Genomic DNA, 25,071 nt, shown 5'->3' with positions numbered 1-25,071 from the left:
TTATCATAATGACAGGTAGAACACGAACAGAGCATTCATATCTTCAGCTGTGGCAGGAGCAGATGACCACAAGGAGAGAAGTAATGGTGTAAAAGGATGGCCAACAATTAACCGAGGCATTGGGATGTTATCTGTGCCAGTCAACAATGTCTAATGGAAAAGCAGGTCTGGTCAGACAAAGTAGAAAGGAAACCCACTGTTTATAAAGTCAGTAGGTTTCAAAATGTCATAGAAACAAAAGCAAATGTCTCCTTCCCCAAAAGTCCATTCACAAGATATGGGCTATGACAGCATTAAGAATGAAAAAAAGAAAAGAAAAAAAGCAGAAGTGCTTATTCTAAACACTGTTAGACCAGGGAAATTCCAGAAGAAGGCAGAAGCAAGATTATGTCAATGTAATTCTTTTAAAAAGGTGAAAATGTGACCCATGTAATTATAAGCAACCTAGAACACTGCCAGTCCTTAGCAAACCTTGCTGGAAAGACCATGCCTTGTTGAAACAACCATGCCCATGTTTGCAAATGCAGAAGGCCAGTGTAGCAGCTGGCAGGCCCACATTTACCTCTCAGGGTGTATAAAGGATGGAACCTTCCAGCAGAGTCACAGGCTGCCACAATATGTGGCAGAGATGGGGGAAGTCAGGGGCAGTTCAGGTTCCCTTGTGCTCTGCTCCCAGTGAGAGGGATGTGGCAGCAGGTCCATGGTGAGGCCTGCAGAATAGCAATAAACAAGAGGTTTTCTGTTTTCTGGATGGATGATCAGCTTTGTACATCCTCCAAAGGATCCTACCCAGGAAACAGGAACATGGCAAGGAAGGGCGGATGCTAATGGAGCTCCCTGTGGACAGCCTAAAGCCCACTTGTTCCAGCACTACTCAGCTGCAGCCAGGCAGTGCTAATTGCACAGGGAGAAAATAAATGAACTCCTCTGAGAAAACCAGCCTGCTGGAAGCTCCCTAAATCAACTACACTGCTTCATCCAAATCATCAGCAGCATCATGGTGACCAGCCCATTTGGAGACCAGCTCCTGGGTACTGACAAGTGCCTAAATTGGATGGGCTTGCACTGCCTTTGTACACGCAGACCTTGACTCATGCCTTCTCAGCATGGCATTCATATCTTCTGCTGTGGCAGAAGCAGATGACCATGAGGAGAGAAGTAATGATGTAAAAGAGTGGCTAACAATTAAATGAGGCATTGGGGTGTTATCTGTGCCAGTCAACAATGTCTAATATAAAAGTAGGTCTGGTCAAACAAAGCTGTGGTGAGGTTACAGATTCAGCTGTGAGAAGATAATGACATGGTTGTGCTAATTTTTAAGCTGCTTGACTTAGCGCCATGTGTTAATGATCAGAAAAATAATTACTTCATAAAGTGACAAGCACAGATGCAGTGCATCAAGAACAGACCAAGTGACTCAAAGCAGCTGTCAGTGGGGCAGTTGTCTTTGAAAATGGATGTCTCCTTTGGGTGTTCCTTGGGGTTCCTAAAATGCCTAGAAAGCACGCATAAAATTGTTCCTAATCAAGAGTGAAGTAATGTGCTGTCAGTGTGATGTACATGCAGTGGTAAGAACTGGGCTGTCAGCTGCATGACAAGCATGAGGATCTAAGGCATGTAAGAGTGATAACTCTTAGGCAACAGATAGAATATGAGTGTCAAAGCCTGACAGGCATCTCTGTGTATTCCTGCAGTAAAAGGATGATGGTAATTCCTTGATACAAATACTGGAGGAAAAATTATCTCTGTATATGTAATTGCTAAGAATGATGCTGGAATTTGGCACGTAGCTTAAAAATAAGGCAGAGAACAGGACAGAGATCAATAATATAGCAGGGGCAAACACAAGGAAAGAAGTCAGAGAGGGAACCCAGACCTGACAAATACAGATGCAAAATGAGCTTTTTAAACCAGTAAGAAACTAGCAAGTGATTCCTTATTTCCAGACAGCTTTGCACGAGCTCTCTGAGAGCTTGCTGGCACAACTCTGCCCAGATACAGATTGCATTTCAGGCTGCCACCACAGCTCACAGGATGCCGATGGTCTCAGTCAGCTATGAAACTTATAAATTATTTTTTCAGTATTGTACTCAGCATATTTATTTCTGAAATAAAGAAAGTCAGAATTATTGATGGCCTGAATGAGCATAACATCTTAGTAAAATGTTGTGCATTCAACTAAGACTTCTACAATTTGGAGAAAAAAAAATTGCTTTCTAAACATATTCTTTATGTCAATAACTGGAGAAATCCTGGGACTACGTTATATGGCTTAAATTGAAGCAGTTCATCCTAAAGCAGACTTCAAAACAAGAAAAAAAACAACAAAGCAGTTTAATAGCATCATTCAATCACTACCACCGATGCAAAACTTATTGCTGTACTCTGAAATACATTTAATTTTACATCTCCTTCCCTTTGCTAAGTGGTCCTTAAAATGCTTTTCAGTACGGGTACTGGTAATGAAGAAGTGAACAGGTCATACTCTGTTCTTCCTCATGAGCTCCACTAAGACTCCTGTTCAGTCCTGCAATTTAAAGTGTTCTATAAAAGGCAAGTGGCTGGGCATTGGGATTACTGTCATATAAACCCTTAAAGAAAGTGCTTTCATTTCTACCAACCAATCAAATAAAGCCGAATCAGTCAGCCTTTTCCTTCCCCTTATTATTTATTTCTTTAGCAATTTCCATTTTAAAGCCAGCTCTTTATATTTCAATGACACTCCCTAACCCGGTTTAGAGAAAGTCACATGGGCACATAAGGAAGAAAAGAGCATAATTCGTAAAGGGCAATTACACAATTACTATCAGAAGAACACATCCCATTAAAAAAAAAAAAATAAAAGACCAACACACATCTTTCTGCTCTGACTGGTTCCGTAGTCCCTTTTAAAACTCAAACCCTCTCATGGTTAGAAATGGAGAGCTGAAGCAATAGAAATGATGGTTCTGTGTTTCTGCCTAGAAATGTGCCCAGGTCTGGCTCCTCTCCCCAGGCCTGAAGCAGCTGATAAGGGGGGTTTGCATCGCCTCAGTTCTGTGGGAAACAAGAAACCAGGATGACAAGATTCTGACGCCCGCCTTGTACCAAGTGCTGCTCAGAGCCAGCAGAGGCACTGCGCTTCTGGCACAGATCCTCCGCCTGTCCGTGAGCAAAAGCACTGCAGCAGTGCCTGTCGCCTGGGATAAACAGCCCTGCAGAGCAAGCGCAGCCGTGTACACATGTGGTGTGCAGATACAGGTGCGTGTATTACAGTTTGACTTTGTATCCTGGGACGGCATCTCTACTGGAGAGAGATTTAACAGACTGCTCAGGCCTGAACTAAAACCACGGAGAACAGCTCTGGTGCCACAGACAGCACTACTTAGTGCTGGAGATGTCACTCACAGTGACATATTCTGAAGCCCTATCTGAATCTATATGGCGGAGTGAAGTAGTTTATGTGAGACATTAATTGTAGGTACTTCAGAGAAAGCTACAAGGATAGCAGTTCTCCTGTGAACTGCATTTCTTAATGAGTGAATCCACGGTTATTGTAGGCTTTTTCTCACAGAATCATTGAATGGCCTGGTGTTGAAAAAGACCACAATGATCATGCAGTTTCAACCCCCATGCTATGACCAGGCTGCCCAGAGCCACATCCAGCCTGGCCTTGAATGCCTCCAGGGATGGGGCATCCACAACCTCCTTGGGCAACCTGTTCCAGCGTGTCACCACCTTCTGACTGAAAAACTTCCTCCTAATATCTAATATAAACCTCCCGTCTCAGTTTAAAACCATTCTCCCTTGTCCTACCACTATCCACCCTCATAAACAGCCATTCACCCTCCTGTTTAAACACTCCCTTCAAGCATTGGAAGGCCACAATGAGGTGTCCCCAGAGCCTTCTCTTCTCCAAACTAAACAAGCCCAGTTCCCTCAACCTTTCTTCATAACCTTTCTCCTCTTGTGGAGACACTGGTGGCTGTAAGACATATTGTTGCATTCATTAAAAGCAACAAACAAAAACAGCAGATGTATTAGCAGATTTCTATCAAACAAAAGCATTTGCCAACTAGAAGAGCCAAGATCCAGCAAAAAAATAAAAACACCAAATAACCAAAAACAGCTCTGGGGGAAATCCATTTTTCCAAGCAGTCCTTACAAGCACTTTGATTTGAAATATCACTGCATTCTTGGCCAATACATTTTTTCCACGGATACAGGGGTGGAGCACGTTCAGGATGCACTGGTTATTAAACAGTACATGCTCCAATAAACCCTAAACAACCCATGAGCACTTGGTGCATTGAGCACTGACCTGTGAAAGTCACCTGCTCTGTTCCAAGGCTTCACGCTGTCCTACTCCTCTGCAGAGGTCATTGCTGTCTCCTCCCTTCCAGCCCCCCTCAAAGAACCCTGTACTTTCAGAGTGTCAGCTTGGACAGGGTTGCTTCCAGGATGCAGTGCTCAGTTATTTCATCTTTCACCTCTCTCTGATATCTGGGTTTCCCCGGATAAATTCACTCAGAAGATCCCTGTGCTTCCCCTACTTGACACCTCTGTATCTGTCTCCATGCCAGCTTTTGTGCTAGGAAATAATACATCAGAGTAATTGTGCCAATACAGTACACTGCTTTAGCTCTACATTGTAACTGCCACAGGGACAGTGTAACTCAATGAAGACATTTCCTGATTTAGATATGCCAAAAGGTGATGATTGAATTGGGGAAAAAAAGGCTCTGTATCCTGAAACTGGCAATGTTAATTTAAATATAGATCTATAACTATCTTTATGCCACTACATCTAGCCCAATACTTCAGATGTTTCCTAGCACCTTTGATGTGCTGCTCAGACTGAATGGAAATAGCCTCTGTCCACACTAACTGTCCTTTCCTTTTCTTTAATCTTTGCCAAACTGCTCCTTAATGATGGATAATCTCCTCTGTCCTCACCTCCTCAGGCTTAACCAAGTCATCTAGAGCGATAATTCTGCTTGCACTACTTTTGCTTTCGTTTTCAGATGACCATGGCAGAGAGAAGTCCACAGTGTCATTTTCTGGTAGGGCTTTGACCCATCTGATCCAGAAATGTTTTGCGCAGCTGCCCAAGATGAATTCACCAGGTGAGTAGGGAGGGACAGAATGACAGACCACACTGCTCACTTTCAGCTCCTGAGTGCACACAGTGCTATGCAGCCCAGTCCTGTGTCACCTTTTATTCTCATGCTGTAGCATGAGAGTTTAAATAGTCAGACTTTTTTGTCTACTTTGTCACAAAATCATAGAACGGTGCTTGAGTTGGAAGGAACCTTAAAGCCCACCCAGTTCCAACGCCCTGCCATGGGCAGGGCTGCCCCCCAATAGCTCAGGGCTGCTGCCCAGGGCCAAGTTGGCCTTGAATGCCTCCAGGGATGGGGCATCCACAACTTACTTGGGTAACCTGCTGGCCTTACCATATGAGGACAACTACAAGGGGAATGCTGTGAGTCTCCATGGGGAGATAAGCATCCATCTTGGTTCAGTTATCTTCTTAGCCTTTCAGGTGGTGAAAGCATAGGAATTTTACAATGCTGTATAGCAGGGCTGCCAGTGCTGTGAGTTCTCATCTCCTGGACTCATCAGTTATTAAAGACAAGAACTCAGGTTTCAGAAAATCCAGCCTTGTAACTACTGTGAGTAAAGAAACTACCGCCGTGTGCAGCTCAGCTCCTAATTGCCTGGGACAGTTCTCTTACTTCATATTGATTCTTCCTTTGAGGCATCCAGCACTGGCCAGTTCCCAAGAGGGATCCTGAGGCTTCTGCTCCAATTAGATGGTACGTTATGTTCCTAGGAAATGTCATGTCTCTACGTGCATAAGACAAAGGAACAACACAAGATCCAGAAACGCGGTACTTTTATGTGGTTGAGTCATGGGAATCACTGGAAACAAGCTGGTGCCTCTTCAAACAACACAAGCACGCCCCCTCATTGCTAGCCCTTCAGTAGGGCTAATACAAATACAAAGCTAATCTACTTTTCAGCCTTTCTATTAAAAAATTAATAAATGGTAGACAATCTATTCTATCTAGATGCTCTTGGATAGAGAAGCTATACAATTCTGGCACAGAAGGTTCTCTGCTGCACTCTGGTATGGGCTCAGACCTGGGTTGTGGGGGGAAGATGCTGAATTCACACTTTAGCAATGCATTCAAATGTAAAAGAGTCTCTGTGCATTAAACTCTCCCCCAGGAGAGGGTACCCTAACACTCCACAACAACCTCAGGGCTACAAGGGGAGCTCAGCTTTCCGCAACCTTCAACCCCAGCAGTCAGCTTTTATTGTTTTACATTTCACTTTCTAATCAACCTGGAGGGAAAAGGAGACACTGTAAGCCCCAGAGGATGGCAGGCTGTGTTTTTATACAGCTATTTGCTCTAGCAAGATAAAAATAATGGCTCGAAACAGATCAGTCCCGTGCCACTCACAGAAGTGCAAGCACCAACTCAGCATCTGCTGCTATGAAGAGAATCACTGTTCTGTGGTTCCTCTAAGCCACATTCATGAGGACTGAAGAACAGCTGCAGACTGCAGGAGGAGCTAAAGCTGAAAACAGAGAATGAGATAAAGGGGACAGGAATGAAGGAGACTGATTTCTTCAAACAACAGCAGAAAATAAACAGGAAATGACACTTGTTTCTTGTGTAGCAGACAGCTCACAGTTTAAAAAGCACTGTAATGATTACAGTGTAAAAAGCTGGTGATAAGAGCCCCAAAACATGAACATAGGTGTTATTTTGGGACTGGTATATTCCTTGAAGACGTGGCCATTGGCTGATACATGTTCATTGCCCTCACAGACATGTGTCTCACACCTTCCTGATTAAATAGTGAAGAGTTGCTGGTGCATAGAGCCAAATTTAAAAGATACCACAGATTTAATAGTAACTTTCAATAACCAAACCCGCTACATGTCTGAGCTCCTGAGATTGCACTTAAGGCTGCAGGCACAAGAGCATTCTGCCTAAGGATGATCAAAGGGCACAGCCAATGAACTGGAGCTCACTGTAATCAGGACAGAGCTTGCAGTCTAATGCAACAACATCTGCAAGGAAGAACTGGGCAAAGCAAGTCAGGCTGCATTTTGAAAAACAAATGTGGGTTTATCCTTGCCTCTCTTCTCTTGAATTTGTTGCATCTGAAGAACAAAGACATACACAGAATCACAGAATGACCCGGGTTGGAAGGGACCTCAAGGATCATGAAGCTCCAACCCCCCTGCCTGGCAGGGCCACCAAACTTCCACATTTACTAGATCAGTGCCCAGTGCCCCATCCAACCTGGCCTTGAACACCTCCAGAGACGGGGCATCTACAGCTTAAATCTCTTCGCACACAGCAGTAAGTGAAGATAACCATCAGTTCTCCCTTGTGGAAAAGAATCAAAACATGTAGTAAGAGACTGGATTGGCTGGAGAGAAAAAGGAAAGGCATCTACGTTCCAAGTTTACATTATGTTCTTATCTGAAGTTAGTTCTGAACCAAATGAAATAACATTAATCTACATCAAACTGAACCTTTTTGGCATAATACTCACAAATCTACAGGCAAGCCAATGCCAGTTTAAACTGTAAAGTACATTAGAATATGCTTCTACTTTGTCCTGTAATACTGGATTTGGGCATTTTTAGGGTATTTCTTTTTCTGGCATATCTAACTTAGAGCTGCACACTGTGAATGCAACACTCCATGCTGACACTCCATTTTCTTTTTCTTATTGCACCACCCAAATGACTTTTAAAATTATAACAGCGAATGACACACCATGCTTCTTATCCCAGCACCCTGTGGATTACCTGCTTTCACTTCTCCATTTTAAAACACATTGAGAGGAGACACAACGCAACAAGATGATGCACTTATATTTCATACTGGGAGTAGTGTAACTGGAGGCATTTGGCAGCTTAAAGCAGGCCAAGAGCAGGCTGAAACGACTGCTGCTTTGGGATAAGCTCTGGATTGCAGCAGCTCTCATCAGTGATTTCAGGATTTAGGGTATCAACAAATGGAATAATGAAGTATCAGGATAACAAACAGTGGCCACAAGGAAACCAGGAAGCCAGAGTCATTGCTTTTCTAGTATAGGGCTGAACTCTTCAGCATTGTAGCAGAAGCCCATCAGCTGTTACAGGGCAATATTTATAAATATTGTTGTGGGTAGGTTGTGGGGGTAGAAGTTGACTGGTGTATTTGCCCAGATAAACACATTAGGAACCCAAAGGCATGTATAAAGCCTATAATTGGGTTAATTGAGAAAGAGAGGGAATTAATAATATATTCTCCAATTCACAGCACAAGGCTAGACTGTAGAGCTCAGCCTCTGTAACAAGTAGTAACAAGTAGTGCCTGCAAAGGCCTTCATTTTTGCACGACACCCGTGATGTCACTCTCTCACGCTAACAGAAATTTTAACGAGGTCCTTCTACTTTCATAGGTTTGCAGCTAGGACTGCAGTTGGAAAGCCTTGATAGAAGCAGTTACTGAGTGATGAAAGGATATCAACCAACGAGCACAAGACTTAAATTCTTACTCTTTCTTGCTCGCTACTGGCATTCGAATGGCAGAATGCATTCATACCGCTGTTACTCCTGCTAGTGGTTACTGTTTGATTTCCTGTTGGGAACCAACACATGTCCCTGCTCTAGGACAAACAATGCCCAGAGCAGCGTAAAGCTATCAACCCTCCAGACGGTCTACAACTCAGACAGGTTGGTCCTGGTGTGAAGCAACAGAACACCTGGCAGCACTGGAAGCACTGCCAGAAGCAGAGAGTGCAATATATCTACAAAGCTCTAAGTCAACACTCCAACTTCTTGTAGAATAGGTTAACTCCTACTTGAAAAAAAATAATGATTTATTGCAATTTCAGGATCTGGATAATCTGTTTTTAATTATCCAGATCCTGAAATTGCAAAGTAATTCTGAATATCGGTCACTCTGATACCAGTACCCTTCAGTGCTCAGGGGAATCAGGACAACAAGCCTAAGCAAGACCTGTCTGAAGACTTCTCATACACAGAGTGATTGCCATATGTCATTTATTAAAAATAAATTATGCCATTATCATACTTTTACTTGAACTTCCAACACATCTAAAAATCAAAGCAAAAAATGAGGAATGTTTCACAACAGAAACTTCTCAATTAAAAAAAAAAGTACAGCCACACACTGTATCTTCCTCCCTGCAACTTCTATTAAAAAGAACTAACTAAATTAGCATCAGCTGTACCTCAGTTGTTATAGTATACCTAGAGTTAACACTGTCCTTTCTGGAGTTCAGGAGTACTCTGATCTTTCTAAATATTGAAGATTTAAGAGCGGAAATCTCATAAACAACTCAATGTCACCACCATGAAGATAAGACAAAGGTGAAATTCCAAATAGTGGCCTTTGAAGGTCCTTCCTGCAGGACTCTCATGGGATCACATTAATTCAGATGATAACAGATCAAAGCATTTCATGCTGCTATGGACTTAAAACTACACAAGTCTTCTCAATGTGACATGTTATTTTTAAAAGGAGAGTCGTATCGAACAGCAGTGAAAAGCAGGCTAAGTCTACCTCAGTTTAGGAAAACAGACTTTGTTTCAAGAACTGAAATAATAATAATTAAAAAACCCAAGGCATTTGATTGAAAGAAAAATTATCTTACAAAAATGTGCATTTCTTAATTCTAGACATTACAGAAGTACTAATAAAATCCTAAAAGCTGACTAACACAGCCTTTATGTAGAAGCAGCATAAATCCATTCAACCTATAAAAACCTCATGTATACATTGCTATAGATTAAGGGTATATATTCCTTTTACAATTGTGTGCTTTTCCACATAAAGGCTGACATACAGCAACCACACAAACTTGCTCTATTCAGAAAGCTCTATTCAGAAAGCTTTTATACCTTTGAAAACTGGATTACACAGTTACTCAGTTCCAGTGCTGAATTTCAGACTTACAGAGTAGATTTCAAATCAATAAACCCCATGTGGAAGGTATTAAAATTACTGAATATTCTCAAAAAGGGGTAGAGTTCAATTCAAATGAATTTGGACAAGGCAACACACAACATGATAGTAAAAAAATAAGAAAGATAAACTATACATCAGCTATTTAATACAAATCTTCAACTACCCCTTTAAAGATAAAAATAAGAAGCTTTTAAGTTAACAGAATGGGCTCTACGGTTTGAATGTCTCCAGGTACTATGAAGGTATACAGGAAGTTTAAATACAATCTATGCTGGCTCAGTAACTTCCACATCTTCTATAATTAACGATGAGAGATGGAATCATCTATACAGAATACAAAGCACTAAAAATTAAATTTCCGCTTCCCTTTGGAGCTACAAGATCTGTTTTAGTAGCTTGTGGTAGCAATGGTAACGGGAGGATGGTTGGACTAGATGATCTTGTAGGTCCTTCCCAACCTTGTGATTCTATGAAATGATCTGTCAATGAGACTCCCTCTATTCACTTTGAGGATAACTTCCATAGCTTCTTTGGTTGAGACTCTCATCTGTGAATAACAACCTCAAACAAAAACTCACACTGCTGTGCAAGAACCAAAGAATACAGTTTGCTCAGAACGCTAAATATTATGAAGCAATTCTTTGCTTACAGAGACAATCTCACCTTTATAAAACAGTGAATGGGAATTTAAAATTTTGAAATTTAATCATAGATAATTTAATAGCTATTGCATTACAATAGTGATAATAATCTTCATATATTTAATTAGTTAGGAAATAACAATTTCAAATAAACATGGGCAAATTTATTATTCTTACTGGGTACATTTTTGTTTTGTGTTTTTAAATTCTAAACATAGTCTTTTGCTCCAAACATTATGTAATAGCATTATTTTTAACAAACTTATTTTCAGGGAAGGAAAAGTTTTATCAGGGTACAGAATAGGCCACAAGGCTTAACTCTTTTTTTTTTCCCTCCCCAAAATAATTCCATAAAACTTTACACACTCTCAATTATAGGAAACAGTGAACCAGAATTATTCCTTTCTAAGTGTGTTATCCGCCTAAACAAAGTTACAGAGGACTTTGTGCCTGGCTTGGACAGTAGCTTCAGTGCTCCAATACCCTGGGGTAAATGGAGACCAGACTTCCATTTCCAGCTTCTTGCTCCTCCATTGAGACCACTGAAGCCAATCCTTTGGTTTCAGGAGGACAAACAAAGTGCTTTATCTCACTTGGCAACAATCTGCACCCACTCAAAGAGCAGCAACAGCAAAACTGACAAGACCTCTTGTCCTGATAGATGGCTACTGCCATACAAAGCTTACATAAGTTGAGATGGAAATCCATTTGCTCTCTCAAATGTTCAGATCCCTTTCTTTCAGAGTGCTCAAAGAGGACTCTTAGAAGTCTTTAAGAAAGACTGAATATAACTGATTACATGCCCAAAGCCTGGAGTCATTTCAACGTCTTGGCCAAAAACACAATGCCACAGCTGGAAACACCAGAGCAACGAGCAGAGATGAAAAAAGATTCACTGCATTGTTGTCTAATATAGGCTTTCCAGATATGTGCTGGCAGTCTCTTGTTTGGTAGTTGACAACCATGCTGGTATTCTTGTCAAAACCTGGGAAGAGATAAAGACTTTGTTTTAAAAAGGCAAGGCAGATGAAAAGAAACAGTAACCACGTGCATGCAACTTTCTACATTTTCTTTATCATTACATTGTCTGATCCTGTAAGAAAAGACAGTAAAACGCTAACCAAGATTATGGTTAGCTGCATCTGGTAGGCTCAAAGAATGGAATCTAAATGCAGTACTTTAAGTTCAAAGCTCTCAGAAGCTGTGCTTCTACCAAGTCTGCTTATCTATGTAGCTCTGCGACAAAGAAAGGTAGGAAACATGAGCTAAGCCAGAAGAGGAAGAAGCTACTGGGGCAGCCACTAAGACAAAGGACGCGGTTTTGAACAGAACCGAAACAACTGAGTGTTAGGAAGAATCATTTGTTTTTAAAAGAAAACTATGGAAGCAACACTTTTAACTAAGCTGACAGAAAACAAGGTCTGGATAGAGCCTGAATTTAACATTTGTATTTAGCTTTTTACCACTATGCATTTAATTCCTATTACTTAAGTAATTTCCTGCTGTGCCACAGTGTTCCCAGTATTGTAGCACTACATCCCATTTTCTGTTACTGTGCACATTTCATTATCCAATGCTTTGTCCAGTTCGATAAATTGGTAAAAATGTAGCATTCTAGCATGCTTCCTCAAATGGCCCCTCGTAGGTCAGTGCAATATTGATCAGGTGTGTGTGTATGTACAAACCTAAGGCTGACATGAACAAACACTCCAAAACAAATGAGCATATTTTGAACTAAAATTGTTTTTCTCTGTACGCTGGAGTACTAATGCCCACAATACAGAAACATCATCATATACCACAAATGCACGTACATTATAGATTCAGAGCATAATAAACATGTATTCCTTCAGCAAGTCTTTTTTTGTAGTTTGGTTATTTACACAGTTGGTATAATCTCAGTTTGGAGATACAGGAAAATCTGGATGCGACCCTGCAAAGCTGTTAAGGAAAGTCTTGATGTGTGTGGTAGGGAAGGACTTCCTCTTCAAAACACTGTTATATAAACTGAATTTACCAGTAGGTAAAGCATCAAGAGAAGGTATAGGCAACACTGTCATCATGTTTTCCAAGATACCCACAGTATCACAGCTGTTATTACTGCCATATTCATTTTTTCAAGATGATGAGAAGAGATTGGAGCACTTCTCATGAGAGCACACTGAATACAGTCTGGAAAAGCACGTTAAGCAGAGAGGGGGATGTAACCTAATAGCATGCACACCACGAACAGCACTTACTCATCTATGTCATAGCATGTGTAACATAGCATACGCATGCATTCATAGTATACACAGTCCAGAAGTGCTTAAGGATTTCGAAATGAATCTGTGGAACTTGCACACTGCCCCTTCTGTAGCTCACTACATAAGTTGCTGAGCAAGTAAGAAAACAGATGACAAATGCAGACATGCATTAGGTAAGTTTCCCACATTATCTTAATTTGCTTCACTAGAAGAATGAAACACAGTCTGAGAGCTTCAGTGCTTCATCTTTAATAATGAAGTATTATATTTAAGAATTCCTCACATAGTTAAACGCTCCATTTTGGTTTGGACTTTTCTGGATCTACAAAGAATAGAATATTTTTAAGTCATATCAGAAAAGGAAGAAAGAAGAAAACGAGAATTCTTACCACTGTATTGCATTGTAGCACCCAAATATGAATCAAGAATTGATCCCAGTAATCCAGCTGCTGCTCCAAACACAATAATTGGCCATTGTGGAGCCGACACATCCAGATCATTTACAAAAATGAGCTGTGTTATGTAGTAGGCTATACCTACTACCATGCCACCAAGAAAACTTGAGAGCAGGCCCACCAATGTAACTCCTCCATTAGTACCTAAATTAAAGAAAATCAAGCTGATTTACAGTTATCTTCTTTTTACAGACTTAAATTTACTATGCTCATAGTCGTATCTATCCAGAAGGCTCTGCCATCACAGCTTTTATTTATAATCCTCATGAAGCTGCTCAGATGCTTAACTGGTATCACTGTACCCTAAGTATTATCATTACTTTCCCTGTCCCTAAGGCCTGTTATCTAGAAATATTTTCTAGCAATAAATGAAGCAAAACCTGAAAGTAAACTTCTCAATATAACCTGGTATATGACTGCTATAAACCTGCATCTCACAGATGATATACAAAAGGAAAACAACTGAGGAAACTGCATGTTGGAGAACACACCCCTGTTAGCATTTTCAAACCTATTTTCAATGTTTGGGCTTTTTTTGAGGCTCTTTTGGAACTTTCCAAGTTGAGTGCATAATTCAAAAAACAAAGCAGCAAAACAATAAGAGATGAAAATATAGAACAGATAGTATCTCACCTACTGGAACTTGTTTCCAGGTTGTTATTAACCTTGGCTTGCTTTTACTCATAACACTCCCAATTTCCGATGCCCACGTATCACCAGCAGAGCACGCCAAAGCTCCCAAAAGGGATAAGCACATCCATGATGCCGTGTAATACTTTGAAAAGTCTATTGGAATTTCACCAGGTCCACTTTCTATCATATACAAGATAGCCAGCTCAGTAGGAATACCACCATTACAAAATACTTGCAACCAATTCCTCTGTCCACCTGAAGTGACAGAATGAAAATTTTAGTATTTTCAGATAAAACACCTCAAAATACAACAGCTAGAGACAAAAGCAAAACACGCACATATAAAATTAGATTTAAAAACTGCACATTTTCAAAAGGTAAGTTGCTTGCATTCATGGCGATAAGGGAATGGGAATGACAAGTGTTCCCTATTCTGGGTATTACACCTCATCTGATGCTTCCAAAGAAAGGGGAATACACAGTATGAACTCTTCACAAGGGATCTGAAGGAACCAGAGTGTCAGGGCTTACCTTCTTTGTATTCTGAATCTATACGTTTCTTTATATCTTTTTTCCATTTAGTAAGTTTTGAAGAAGTGACAAAAAATACAAGCAAAGAAGTGAAGAAACTGTAATTGGCAACTGTAAGGATAAATCCAACCACCAGTCCTGTAAAGAAGAAGAAAGTATGTAAGATTTCTTCACATAACAACTGCAAAGCAATTAAGTACTTTCAGATGCTTGAATACAAACTTCATGATAAATGAACATCATGATAAACCTAAGATAAACGTGCAATAAGGAAATTAATGAAGCATCTAACATCTGTAATGAGAACTCTAGAGACATCTTGACTGAACAATATCAGTTACCTTAATTATTTTCTCATAAATTTAACTACTAAAATTGTTAATTTTATTGCTACTGCTAGAGCATCTGAGGTTCTCTTGCCACAAATCAGTAAAGCAGTGAAGAAGATGGAGCAATAAAGAAAAGAGAAAAGTTACTTGCCTAAAGAACTCGACTCCTCACGTGAGAAGTATATAGCTGGGACTATCTCTCTATCTGGAAGTTTATCTTCAGTTTAATGATCAAATTCCCCCCCCACCCACACACAAGGCCACTTCCTGCCATTCATTTTCTTTTGTTTCTGAATTGTTTGATCTTTTTCTTTCTGTTATTTTCTTTAATACTTGAGCTGCTGGATGTGACTTTTTTTTTCGTTTCCTACCTCCTTCTCCACAGAGAAGGTCTACTTCTTGGTGCCCTCAGCTCCTCACAACTGAAAGAAAACATGATTCTAAACCAAGAAAATACTCCCACTGAACTCACAGACAGAACAGGATTTGCAGATGGGTGACATAAGAGGAATAGATGACAGGTTGTTTCCTTCCACTGACCATCAGCTCAGACAATGCCACAAGTAAAGGAAGGGTCAGCCACCTCAACCAGAGATCTTACATCAGATTTCAGTGAACACCAAGGACTTTCTTTCCTTATGGCCAAGAAAAATGTAGTTGGAACAGTCATTGGCTTGAACCAAAGAACAGCCTTAATTTTCTTCTTATTTGTGGGCGGCAAATATGCTGATATTAGAGAAAGGAGAACCATGCCATCTTTACTGGTTTCCTATCACACAGGCAGGCTGCTGGCATGGCTTTTCCTTACCCCTGCCTCTTCAACTTTATTATCTCTAGATGTGCGAAACAAAACCATAAAGATTTAACTACAAATTGTATGTGAGTTCAAAACAATCTCATAAAATTATGTAAATCTAATGACAATATTAATGGAATACACTGCAAACAGCTGCAAAATTAACTTATAACACTATAAATATCAGCATGAACTCAAGGTATGTATACTTACATCTACACTGCACAAGGTAGAATGGTGTTAAAATAATATCACACACAGTAAAAGGGACCTTAATTCAGTTTATTGAGTCTTTAGCTTAATAATCTCAGAAGAAACATACCTGCCAATGCACCACTGTGATCAAGACTCCTCTTCTTAAAACCCTGTGTAGCAATCACTACAGGAACTGCGACTGAAAAAAGCCAGCGCCATGGAGAAATCGGTCGGATATTGCCTGGTAAATAAAATGAAATGGTTGCACATCATCCTTACAAGTGCATCCTTAGTGCCTTTATATCTGAAAAATAATTCCCTCCATGAATATATTTCAAGTCTGACCTCAACAGAGATTAAACCTCTTTACCATTCAAAACCAAGTATTTTTATTAAAGGAAGATCAAAATACCTGTAATTGTGTACTCTTTTTTATTCAGCTGTCACAGAAAACAGAAAATACATTAAAGTAACTAAACTTAACAATCAATAAATGGAAAATTCATTAGAAATAAACACAATGAGGTTTTTCTTTCTAGAAAAAGAATTTACAAACCCCCAGAATTAATATGCAAAATGTTAAGAGCAGCTGAAACCTAATTGAATAAAAGAGATAAGCTCAGACTTTAGACCAAATACACACCCACAACCAGGTATGTAGAATTTTGCTTCAAATATGAATAAAGCACAAAGTAAAGCCGCAGTTAATAAGGCATTACCATTCCTTTCATGTGAAGAGACGACAAAGCAACTTCAGGAAAACAAATCAGGGCAAGAATTCCTCTCACAGATCATGTGATGACTGACTTGCTCAGAACTTAAATAAATCTGAATTGTTCATGACTATGACGGTGCCTTTTGATCAAGGTTGAGAATACACAAGCCAGCACACTGCATCAAGTCAAGTAGCTGCCTGCATCTGACTCAGAACCCCACCTGGCAGCAGCCAGCTACACATGCTCAATAGAAGAGTGTAAAGAAGATATACGACTTATATTCCTCTTTTTATTGGAATTTTTCTGTTGTAATTTCTAAAGTCATCTCCCCTCATATTTGTCCAATCCCCTTTTTAAGCCAGTTGTTGGTTTCAGCTCCATAGCCACATGCAGAGCTGAATTCTAGTTATAAAAGCCTTTCACAAAGCCCAACTACTCAGATAATGCTGCCTCAAGTATCATTGGACACCTGCTACAGTTTTTGACCTACTGAATGTGAAAAGATTCTGTGATTCCCTGATTGCCTATCTGCATTATTCTTGCCATTCACAACTTATACAGATGGCCCATTTCTACAATGAAATATCGTTACCTGTTAAGTCTTTTTAAATGGATGCTATTACCTGCGCTGCTCATACTTATTCCTTTCCCTTCTGCTACGGACACCATGAGATGGGATGAATGGAAAAACATGCAGTACTTACAGCGGGGAGACACTGTGAATTTGCAATTATAAAATAAAGACTTTCTTTTTTTGCAAGCAAATTATAAAATTTTTAACAACATGTTTCATTAAAAAAACAAAACAACAAAACAACAAATAGATGAGGGTATATTAGGTAACCTGCACATTGCAATTCCCCTCTCCTGCATTAGCTACTTGTACTGAACCAAGCTACTGACCTCTTCAGCCACGCACTATCCCAATTACAGACTGCTATGGTGTAAAACACAAACATTTGTTCCATTGCTTCCACTGCTATCTCAACTTCTTTATTCATCGTCAGGCTGCTGTTGGGTTCTTCTCTTCCCCATAGCAGACTATCTCCTCAACAGGAAGGAATTTATATCCCTCAGCATCTGCAGAAACATCTGTTATAACACAATGGCTGATCTTATGACTATATTAACTAGAAGGGCTAGCAGCCCTAGGAACTTTCAAAGTAAACTAGGAATACCTAAAACTGTAAAGAAACTGAAAATTAAGCTTATTTCAGCAAGCCTTGGGCTCCCCTGTTAAACCACTGTTTTTTCAGAACAGAAACACAAACAGAAAAACAACATCCCACTGAACCGCCATATTCCACATCGTTCCATAAAGCACCAGTGTCCATAGCAACTTATCTTCTAAGTAGATGATTTATCTTTAGTGTCCTAAATATATTTATTTCCTTCTCAAATTCCAGAACACTCGCTAAAATAAAAGCTGTAAGTTAAAAAAGGAGTTATTACTGTCCAGTTAGTGGGTTTACAGTATTAATCATAGAACTGACTCTATTTATCTACTGCCCTAGCAGTAATTAATATATGTACATTAACATATGTACATATATATTGCATCACCTCATTTTTACTTTAAATTATAAGACATACATGTCATTGCGAAAGATGTCTCAACTCTTCGAAAGGGCTGACAATAGCAGGACACGGGGAAATGGTTTTAAGTTGAAAGAGGGAAGATTTAGGTTGGATGTTAGGGGGAACTTCTTCACTAGGAGAGTGGTTAGGCCCTGGAACAGGCTGCCCAGGGAGGTTGTGGATGCCCCGTCCTTGGAGGTGTTCAAGACCAGGTTGGACGGGGCCCTGGGCAACCTGATCTAGTAAAGGTGTATGTTTGGTGGCCCTGCCAGGCAGGGGGGTTGGAACTACATGATCCTTGAGGTCCCTTCCAACCCGGGTCATTCTGTGATTCTGTGAAGTACATATTTTAGAATATAAAAACTTGAAAGTATGACAAGAAATGGCTGCTATAACTGCTAAAGAGATTATCTCAGCAAGATGTCATGACAGTTTTAAAAAAGCCCACTAAAAAACAGTAAAGCTAATAATTAATGTGGCTTTTGAGCTAAAACAATACCAAAACATGAGAAACTATTTATTATATCTGCTATACAAATATATGACACCACAGATCTGACATTACATCTGACCTATCTGATAGAGTAGAAATTTCACATAGGCACAGCTGCTCGCCACACTGGAAAGCTGAACATGTTGGCTTGTAACATGAGTGCTTGTGTCAGCGGTACCTACAGCTCTGCAGCTATCCAGGCTCCTTGGAGGAAAGCAGGGCAAATGCATTTCGCAATGAAGCACTTGTCAAAGCAGCACAAGGGTTTCCATGATGGAACGACCTCCTTTACATGCACTGAAAAAGCTCAGTGCCACAGATGGTGTGGAGGTGAGCCCTGTAAAACAGCTGGCTCAAAAACTCAAAGAAAAACGCCACATCACAATTCTCTTCCCTATTTGATTACATCCACTCCTACTATAAGCTTAATTCCCCTTCACAAACCAAGGTCTTTCTATAGTTTTGGACAAATGGAAAACAGATGTCCTATGTTCCTGTTCCACAATCTCTCTGCAAAGAGTGAGGATTTGTCTCCAGTCCCCTCACTTCCATCAGCCCGATTCATGTGATATCAGGGTTCTCTACCTACACCTTCCTGTTACATAGCAAGAGCAGAAATACCTTAATTAGTGGAAAAGCTGAGCTATCCCTATTGAGCAGATGTACAAAATGACATTGTTATGAGTCTGCTTAAGTTTGACTGTTGTGGCTTAATCCAGCAGTTGGCTAAGAACCACAGCTATTTGCTCACCCTTCTTCCCAATGGGATGGAGGAAAGAATCAGGGAAAAAAACACAGAACTTTTGGGTTGAGATAAAACTTAAGATAGAGCAAAGGAAGAAAATAATAGTTATGATCATATATATATGTATATGTATATATACGAGTGTATATAACAAGTGTTGCACAAGCAATTGCTCACTAACCACTGACTGATGGCCAGCTAGTTCTCTGTGCAGTGGAAGATGAATTCCCACCCCTTCAAAACTTCTGCTTGATGACATGTTATGGAGTATCTCTTTAGCCAGTTTAAGTTAGCTGTTCTACTTCTGCTCCCTCCCCGCATCTTGGGCCTTTCACTGTGAAAGGCCTTGGCTCTGTACATCACTGCTTAGCAGCGACTTTATACATAGAACCAAAAACACAGCATCATACCAGACACTCTAAAGAAAATAATCACATCTCAGCTGAAACTAAGACACCAACTCTGCTAGGTCTAAAATAATTCACAAAACCTGTTTGTCAAGCCTGTTTCTGTACACCTACTCTGTGTCAAGTTCTACAAACTGAAGTGGAGGTGTCACAGAACATTCCAAATTGCAAGGGATCCACAGGGATCACTGAGTCCAACTCCTGGCTCCACACAGCACCATCCAAATCAAAACCCAATATCTGAGGGCCAACAGTCCTTGAGCTCCAACAGCTCAGGGCCATGCCCGCTGCCCTGGGTAACCCGTTCCATGCCCATCACCTTCTGGTGCAGAACCTTTCCCAAGCCCCCACCTGACTCTTCCCAACACAGCTCCATGCTGAGCCATAGACACAGCCTGCGCTTGTGTGACACCTGATTTCATGTCACCCTGATAAAAGAACCTGGTATGGAACAATGAGAGCCCCTTTATTCTGTTCAGTCAGAATCATGGAACATCCTGAAACAGGAGGGACTCATAAGGATCAAGTCCAACTCCTAGATCCAAACAGAACAACACAAAAATCAGACTATATATCTAAGAGTATTGCCATTCTTAAAACTGATGCACTGGAAAACAGAGTCAAATTAATTAGCCGCTACAAGAGTGGGCATATACTGGTAGGGTTATTTATTTTATCTCCTCTGAATCCAAGGTGACAGCAGGCACCTGGGCATGCTCCTATCACATCCCTAGGCAATGAGCGACTCTGCAGTGACACCGGAGCTCCTCCTGCGGCAAAGCAGCTGATGCATTAGGGACAGCTGTTCACCTGCACAGGAAAGCTGTTCAGCTCTTCAGGGTTTGCTGTAAAAAAAGGTCTTATCAAAAGTGACGGCCCACAGAGAGTACTTGTGTCCCTGCAACCATATACAACCCACAGCCCACCTAGGTTACCTGAGCAGGAGAGAGATGACCGTATGGGTACCCACCTCAGCAACTCCTCATGCACATCCCTCTTCTGAGGCACTGATTCCCATTTCTCTCCCTTGTACCCCAGCACACTTCCCCTAACGCCCTGTTCAAAGCCTCCAAGTGCATTTCCAAAACTTCTGCAGGCCAGAGAGCCCCTCGCTATCCATCATCCTTACAGTCAATACAGGACGGCACAGCTCCCGCTGGGACTCGGGCTTCCAGCCCTTCTCGAGCTGGAAAAGCCCTACAGACACCTCATCCACACCCAAAACCCGTCCCCAGGGGTGAGGTGGGGGGGCCTGGCTGTGGGCCCAGCCGACTGGCCGCAGCCTTTGGACTCACCGTAGTATGTGCTCGCAGTCATGGACACGATCCAGAACGCCAGAGAGACCGAGATGAGCAGGCTCAGGACGACGATGTTCGCCAACATCTTGAGGTAATCCCTTAAGAAGTCTTGGTTGCTTGTCATAGGGAGCCAAAGTGCGGCCGCCTGCGGGGAGGCACAAGGCACAGGGCACGTCAGTGTCGCGGCCAGCCCTGCCGCCCTGCCCGCCCGCCCGCCGCTCGCCCGACACCTACGGACATCTCGGGGGGCTCCACGGGGGGCTCCCTGCGAGCCGCCCGCAACCGCCCCCCGCCCGCTACCCCGCGAGCGGCCAGAGCCGACACAGCCCCGAACCGCGTCAGTTCGGAGACGGAAGCGGCAACGGCGATGAGAGCAGACGAAAAGCGTGGTGAAGTGTCCGCCCCGCCTTCCCCCCAACGCCCGGCTCCGACACCGACCTGCAGCCCAGGCCCGCAGGCAGCGCTACCATCCCGCCCCGCCGCCAGCGCCGCAACGCGCATGCGACACCCAGCCCGCCTCCGCCTGTGGAGAAAGAGGGCGAGGCGGCGCTCCACAGCCCTGCCCTGGTCGCGTTGTTAGTAGCTGGTCGCTGGCTACTCCAATGGCCCTCTGCAAACAGAGGTTCCCGTATGCTTCATGAGGGCACGAGAGCGCCCATCCAGGTGTCATAGCCCTGCCAGTGTGATGTGGGTCTGTTTGGTGCTTCCCCCGAGCCTGTGGGCTCCTCTCTGTGCCCGCATACAGCAGTTATGTGCATCTCGAAGGAAGTAATGCTTGCTATGTGGAAATCCATTTTGCTTGTTTGAGAAATAAGACAGAGGAGTGACTGTTGATAACAACAGGAACGAGTATTTATTTATTTATTTATTTATTAAATGAAGTTTGAAACTTGTTGGAACATGGCAAAGTTCATTAAAGACTTAAAGCATTTCCTAAAGTCAGCGTGAGATGAAAACAAGCCAAACCTGCCTGGTGGCTTTTCTGAGGGCATGCCAGAATTACCTGCAAAACACATGGCCATAAATAAAGCCAACACGAGTTATTAGAGGACTCCCCGTCTCCCTCTTGCATACCAAAGAAGCTTTGCCAGCGCATGACAGAAAGATGGGTAGCTCCGCCATTTAGTGACTCCACCCCTCCTTTGCTATGTGGCAAATAAGAAATACGTTTTATTTGAAATAAACAAGATTTATAGCAGTTCAGAAGAGACGTTTGAGGTAACATGTTCTATAAGTAGAAAGGTGTTGAAAGTAGATGGAAAAAAGTCCCCAAATTTTATAGTGTTACAAGTAGGCCATTGTATCAACATCAATGAAGTAACCTCAGGCCCTTGTTTTCGGGGAGCTGAAACAGCAGCATGATAGAATATGTAAACATTCACTGAGGAGCTGAGTAATAGGAAAAAGTAAATCAAACAATCTTTTACACTGAACAGGCAGCATGATAAGTTACAGGCATTGGTAAGCTTTGAAGAACAGAAGTTTTTAGGGTTGAAAATTCTAATGGTTAATATTCAGGTAAGAACTGGTGGTTCTTATCTCCAAAATTTTCATTAAACCTCCATTTGAGAAATGAACCTGAAATCCTGGGCTGAGTAGCTGTGGGATACTTTGTGAGATCAGGACACCTTTAGAAGGATAACTCTTACACGTTGTTTAGATTCTCCTTCTATAACCTAAGCAACTGAATTTTTTTACCAACTCAGCTTAGACCGGAGGCTGAACAAGTAGCTGCTTGTTTAGTGGTAATCAACTCCAATATGTTTTTTAAATGTTTATTCAAATAGCCCATAACTGCAATATTGCTGTGTTTAATTTACTGCTTAGTTTTTGCTTTCCAGCTTGTAACAGAGACTGGATACTGGAATTTCTGGAGAAGACTGTACAACCATGTGGCCATGATGAATCACAACTCGCACACTAATGCAAAGAGGAGGCATATTTGTGGAAGGTCCTTCATCTTCCTTCAATGCTTCCAATACCTGACTTAAGAAGCACCAGAGCCACTTTAGAGACATGCCGCAATGTTGTCCTGGCTTATACACAGACCTCACAGCTTGGCTTAAAGCCACAGGTGTTCCTGCTGTTGGAGTTTACAAGAGGAAGAAAAGCAAAACAGATCTAAATGCCTGGCGTGAACAAAGTGACTCCAATTATGAATTCTGTAGCAACCATAGCAAGAGTAATGTTGACTCCTACTCCGGCTCAGAGACTTCTGTTACATGTTACTTTGTGTGTTATTTGAAACCAACATATTTTCCTGCAGTTGCTTAATAAACGTTTAATTTTACAGACAGATTAGAAAGTGAAAAAGAAAGAAACACGAAACTCTATATTTGGAAACTGAAGGAAGCAGACACGTTTTGGAAAGTAATTAATCCACAGCTCTTTACTTGAAAGTTTCTCCCTACACTTTCATATACAAATACATACTTGAGGTAAGAAAAATCTGAGAAGTTTAAATCTAAAAACAGTATAGGGTCATTATAAGCCGCCTGGGTATTTGCACAGAGAACTATAGGATACAAAAAGACAACCAGCACGGAGTCTAGAATTAAAAATAATTATGATGATTTAATAGGAGACAGGAATGTGAGATGAGCTAAGATAACATGATAAAGTGAAGATAATAGCATGTTATTGCATATAACATGCTAATTAAAATTAACTCTTTGGCATTCATTCTCGTGAATGTATTAGAATTCAGTAGATTCGGTGTATTACAGCACAACATTTCCAAAGTTTCATGAACTAACCATTCTGCTCTTTACTTTTCTGCCTCTTTTCTGTCTCTGGTTAATTTCTGCCTCAAGTAGAGCACTTAAAATTATTAATCACCTTTGGAAATATTGATTAAATTGAGAACAGCTGTTTTCAAACCACAAAAGTTGACAACTTGAATTCAGCTGAATTCATAACATTTCTGAGGCAGTCAAAAATGTCATTGATTAACAACATAGGAAAAAAAAAAACCAACTGTTAATTGAAGAATTTAGTTTTTGGATTGTAAAGCAAGAAATGCGTTTACTATTTGCTATCTTGATCACAGTTAGTCTATGAACCTTAACAAAAGATTGTCCTATGCTTTCTTTTTGCACATCTACGTAATAATTTTCCCAAACTGACAGTGATTCTGTGAGCATCTTTTATTGTCTTAAAACTTAAACTCCATGAGTAGTGATCAGTTTGTTTCAGTTTCTTTGATTAGATGAAATCAGGTCTGTGCTGTCTCATCTCTGAGATTCTCAGATACTTTCAGAGATAGTACTCTGCTCATTCTGTTTTCACATTTACTCAGCCAAAAACAATTTATTATGGCATATCATGCCCAGAAAGTCTTTTATATTCCAGGATAACTTTATATATTGAAGTGATGCAGCAAAAATACTCTTTTTTTTTTTTTTTTTTTTTTTTTAGAAATGCTTATTACATATGACCTACTTTTTACTACGTGATTAGTTTGTCTTTATCTACTTTATCACTCATATTAAAAAAAAAAAACAAAAAACATGAAAGCCCTTTCAGTGGCTAACCAGCATTGGATAGACAAGTCCACTGTGACCAAAGCAGCAATCAATGTATTTAAGGCCATCCTTGAAACACTCTTTGTTTGAACAATATTTATGAGTTCACATCAGTCAGTTTATTCTGTCCTTTGGTCTTTTCAGGTTCCCCAGAAAAGAGAGTGTTGAGGGGATCCTTGTTTTTACCCACAGTCTAGCCCAAGGCACACACCTCTGGAATTCAAGGTGCTAGGTAGAGATTACAGGACTTTGGGATGGTGCAGAACATAGAATCATAGAATTACCCCGGCTGGAAAAGACCTTGAAGATCAAGTCCAACTGCAGCATAACCATAGTACATATTAATGGTCAAACGGCATCTGGAGCTCATCTCTATGGGATTGGCAAGGTTAGGATCCTTCAGGAAGTATCTATCTCATGGACATAAAAACTGCTTTGAGAAAGGAATACCTACATGTGGTGGATAAAACAGCCATGAGAATGGCTTAAGGCTGCCCT

The 25,071-nt window shown here is 41.1% G+C and overlaps 1 protein-coding gene across 1 annotated transcript; it reads right to left on the bottom strand.

Annotated features, from left to right (window-relative positions):
- Positions 1-9,041: 9,041 nt before the first annotated feature.
- TMEM19 (transmembrane protein 19) lies at positions 9,042-21,448 on the bottom strand. The gene is made up of 7 exons (XM_015855831.2): positions 21,284-21,448; positions 21,047-21,194; positions 15,940-16,053; positions 14,493-14,630; positions 13,962-14,216; positions 13,263-13,472; positions 9,042-11,612 (listed from the first exon to the last, which is right to left on the bottom strand). The coding sequence occupies exons 1-7, from the start codon at positions 21,287-21,289 to the stop codon at positions 11,449-11,451; spliced, it is 1,035 nt and encodes a 344-aa protein (XP_015711317.1). The 5' UTR covers positions 21,290-21,448; the 3' UTR covers positions 9,042-11,448.
- Between the last annotated feature and the right edge of the window lie 3,623 nt (positions 21,449-25,071).

This window comes from Coturnix japonica, chromosome 1, assembly GCF_001577835.2.
Source record: "Coturnix japonica isolate 7356 chromosome 1, Coturnix japonica 2.1, whole genome shotgun sequence".
In the NCBI taxonomy this organism is placed as follows: Eukaryota; Metazoa; Chordata; class Aves; order Galliformes; family Phasianidae; genus Coturnix; species Coturnix japonica.
The sequence above is the reverse complement of the archived record's forward strand: the minus strand, read 5'-3'. Positions and strand labels throughout refer to the sequence as shown.

What these genes read in the sequence shown, in the direction of transcription:
- TMEM19 (XM_015855831.2), bottom strand. An exon ending in AGATTCAGAATACAAAGAAG is followed by an intron (nt 14,217 to 14,492) that starts GTAAGCCCTGAC and finishes CTGTCACTTCAG; the next exon opens with GTGGACAGAGGAATTGGTTG. An exon ending in TGCTACAATGCAATACAGTG is followed by an intron (nt 11,613 to 13,262) that starts GTAAGAATTCTC and finishes ATCTCTTCCCAG; the next exon opens with GTTTTGACAAGAATACCAGC.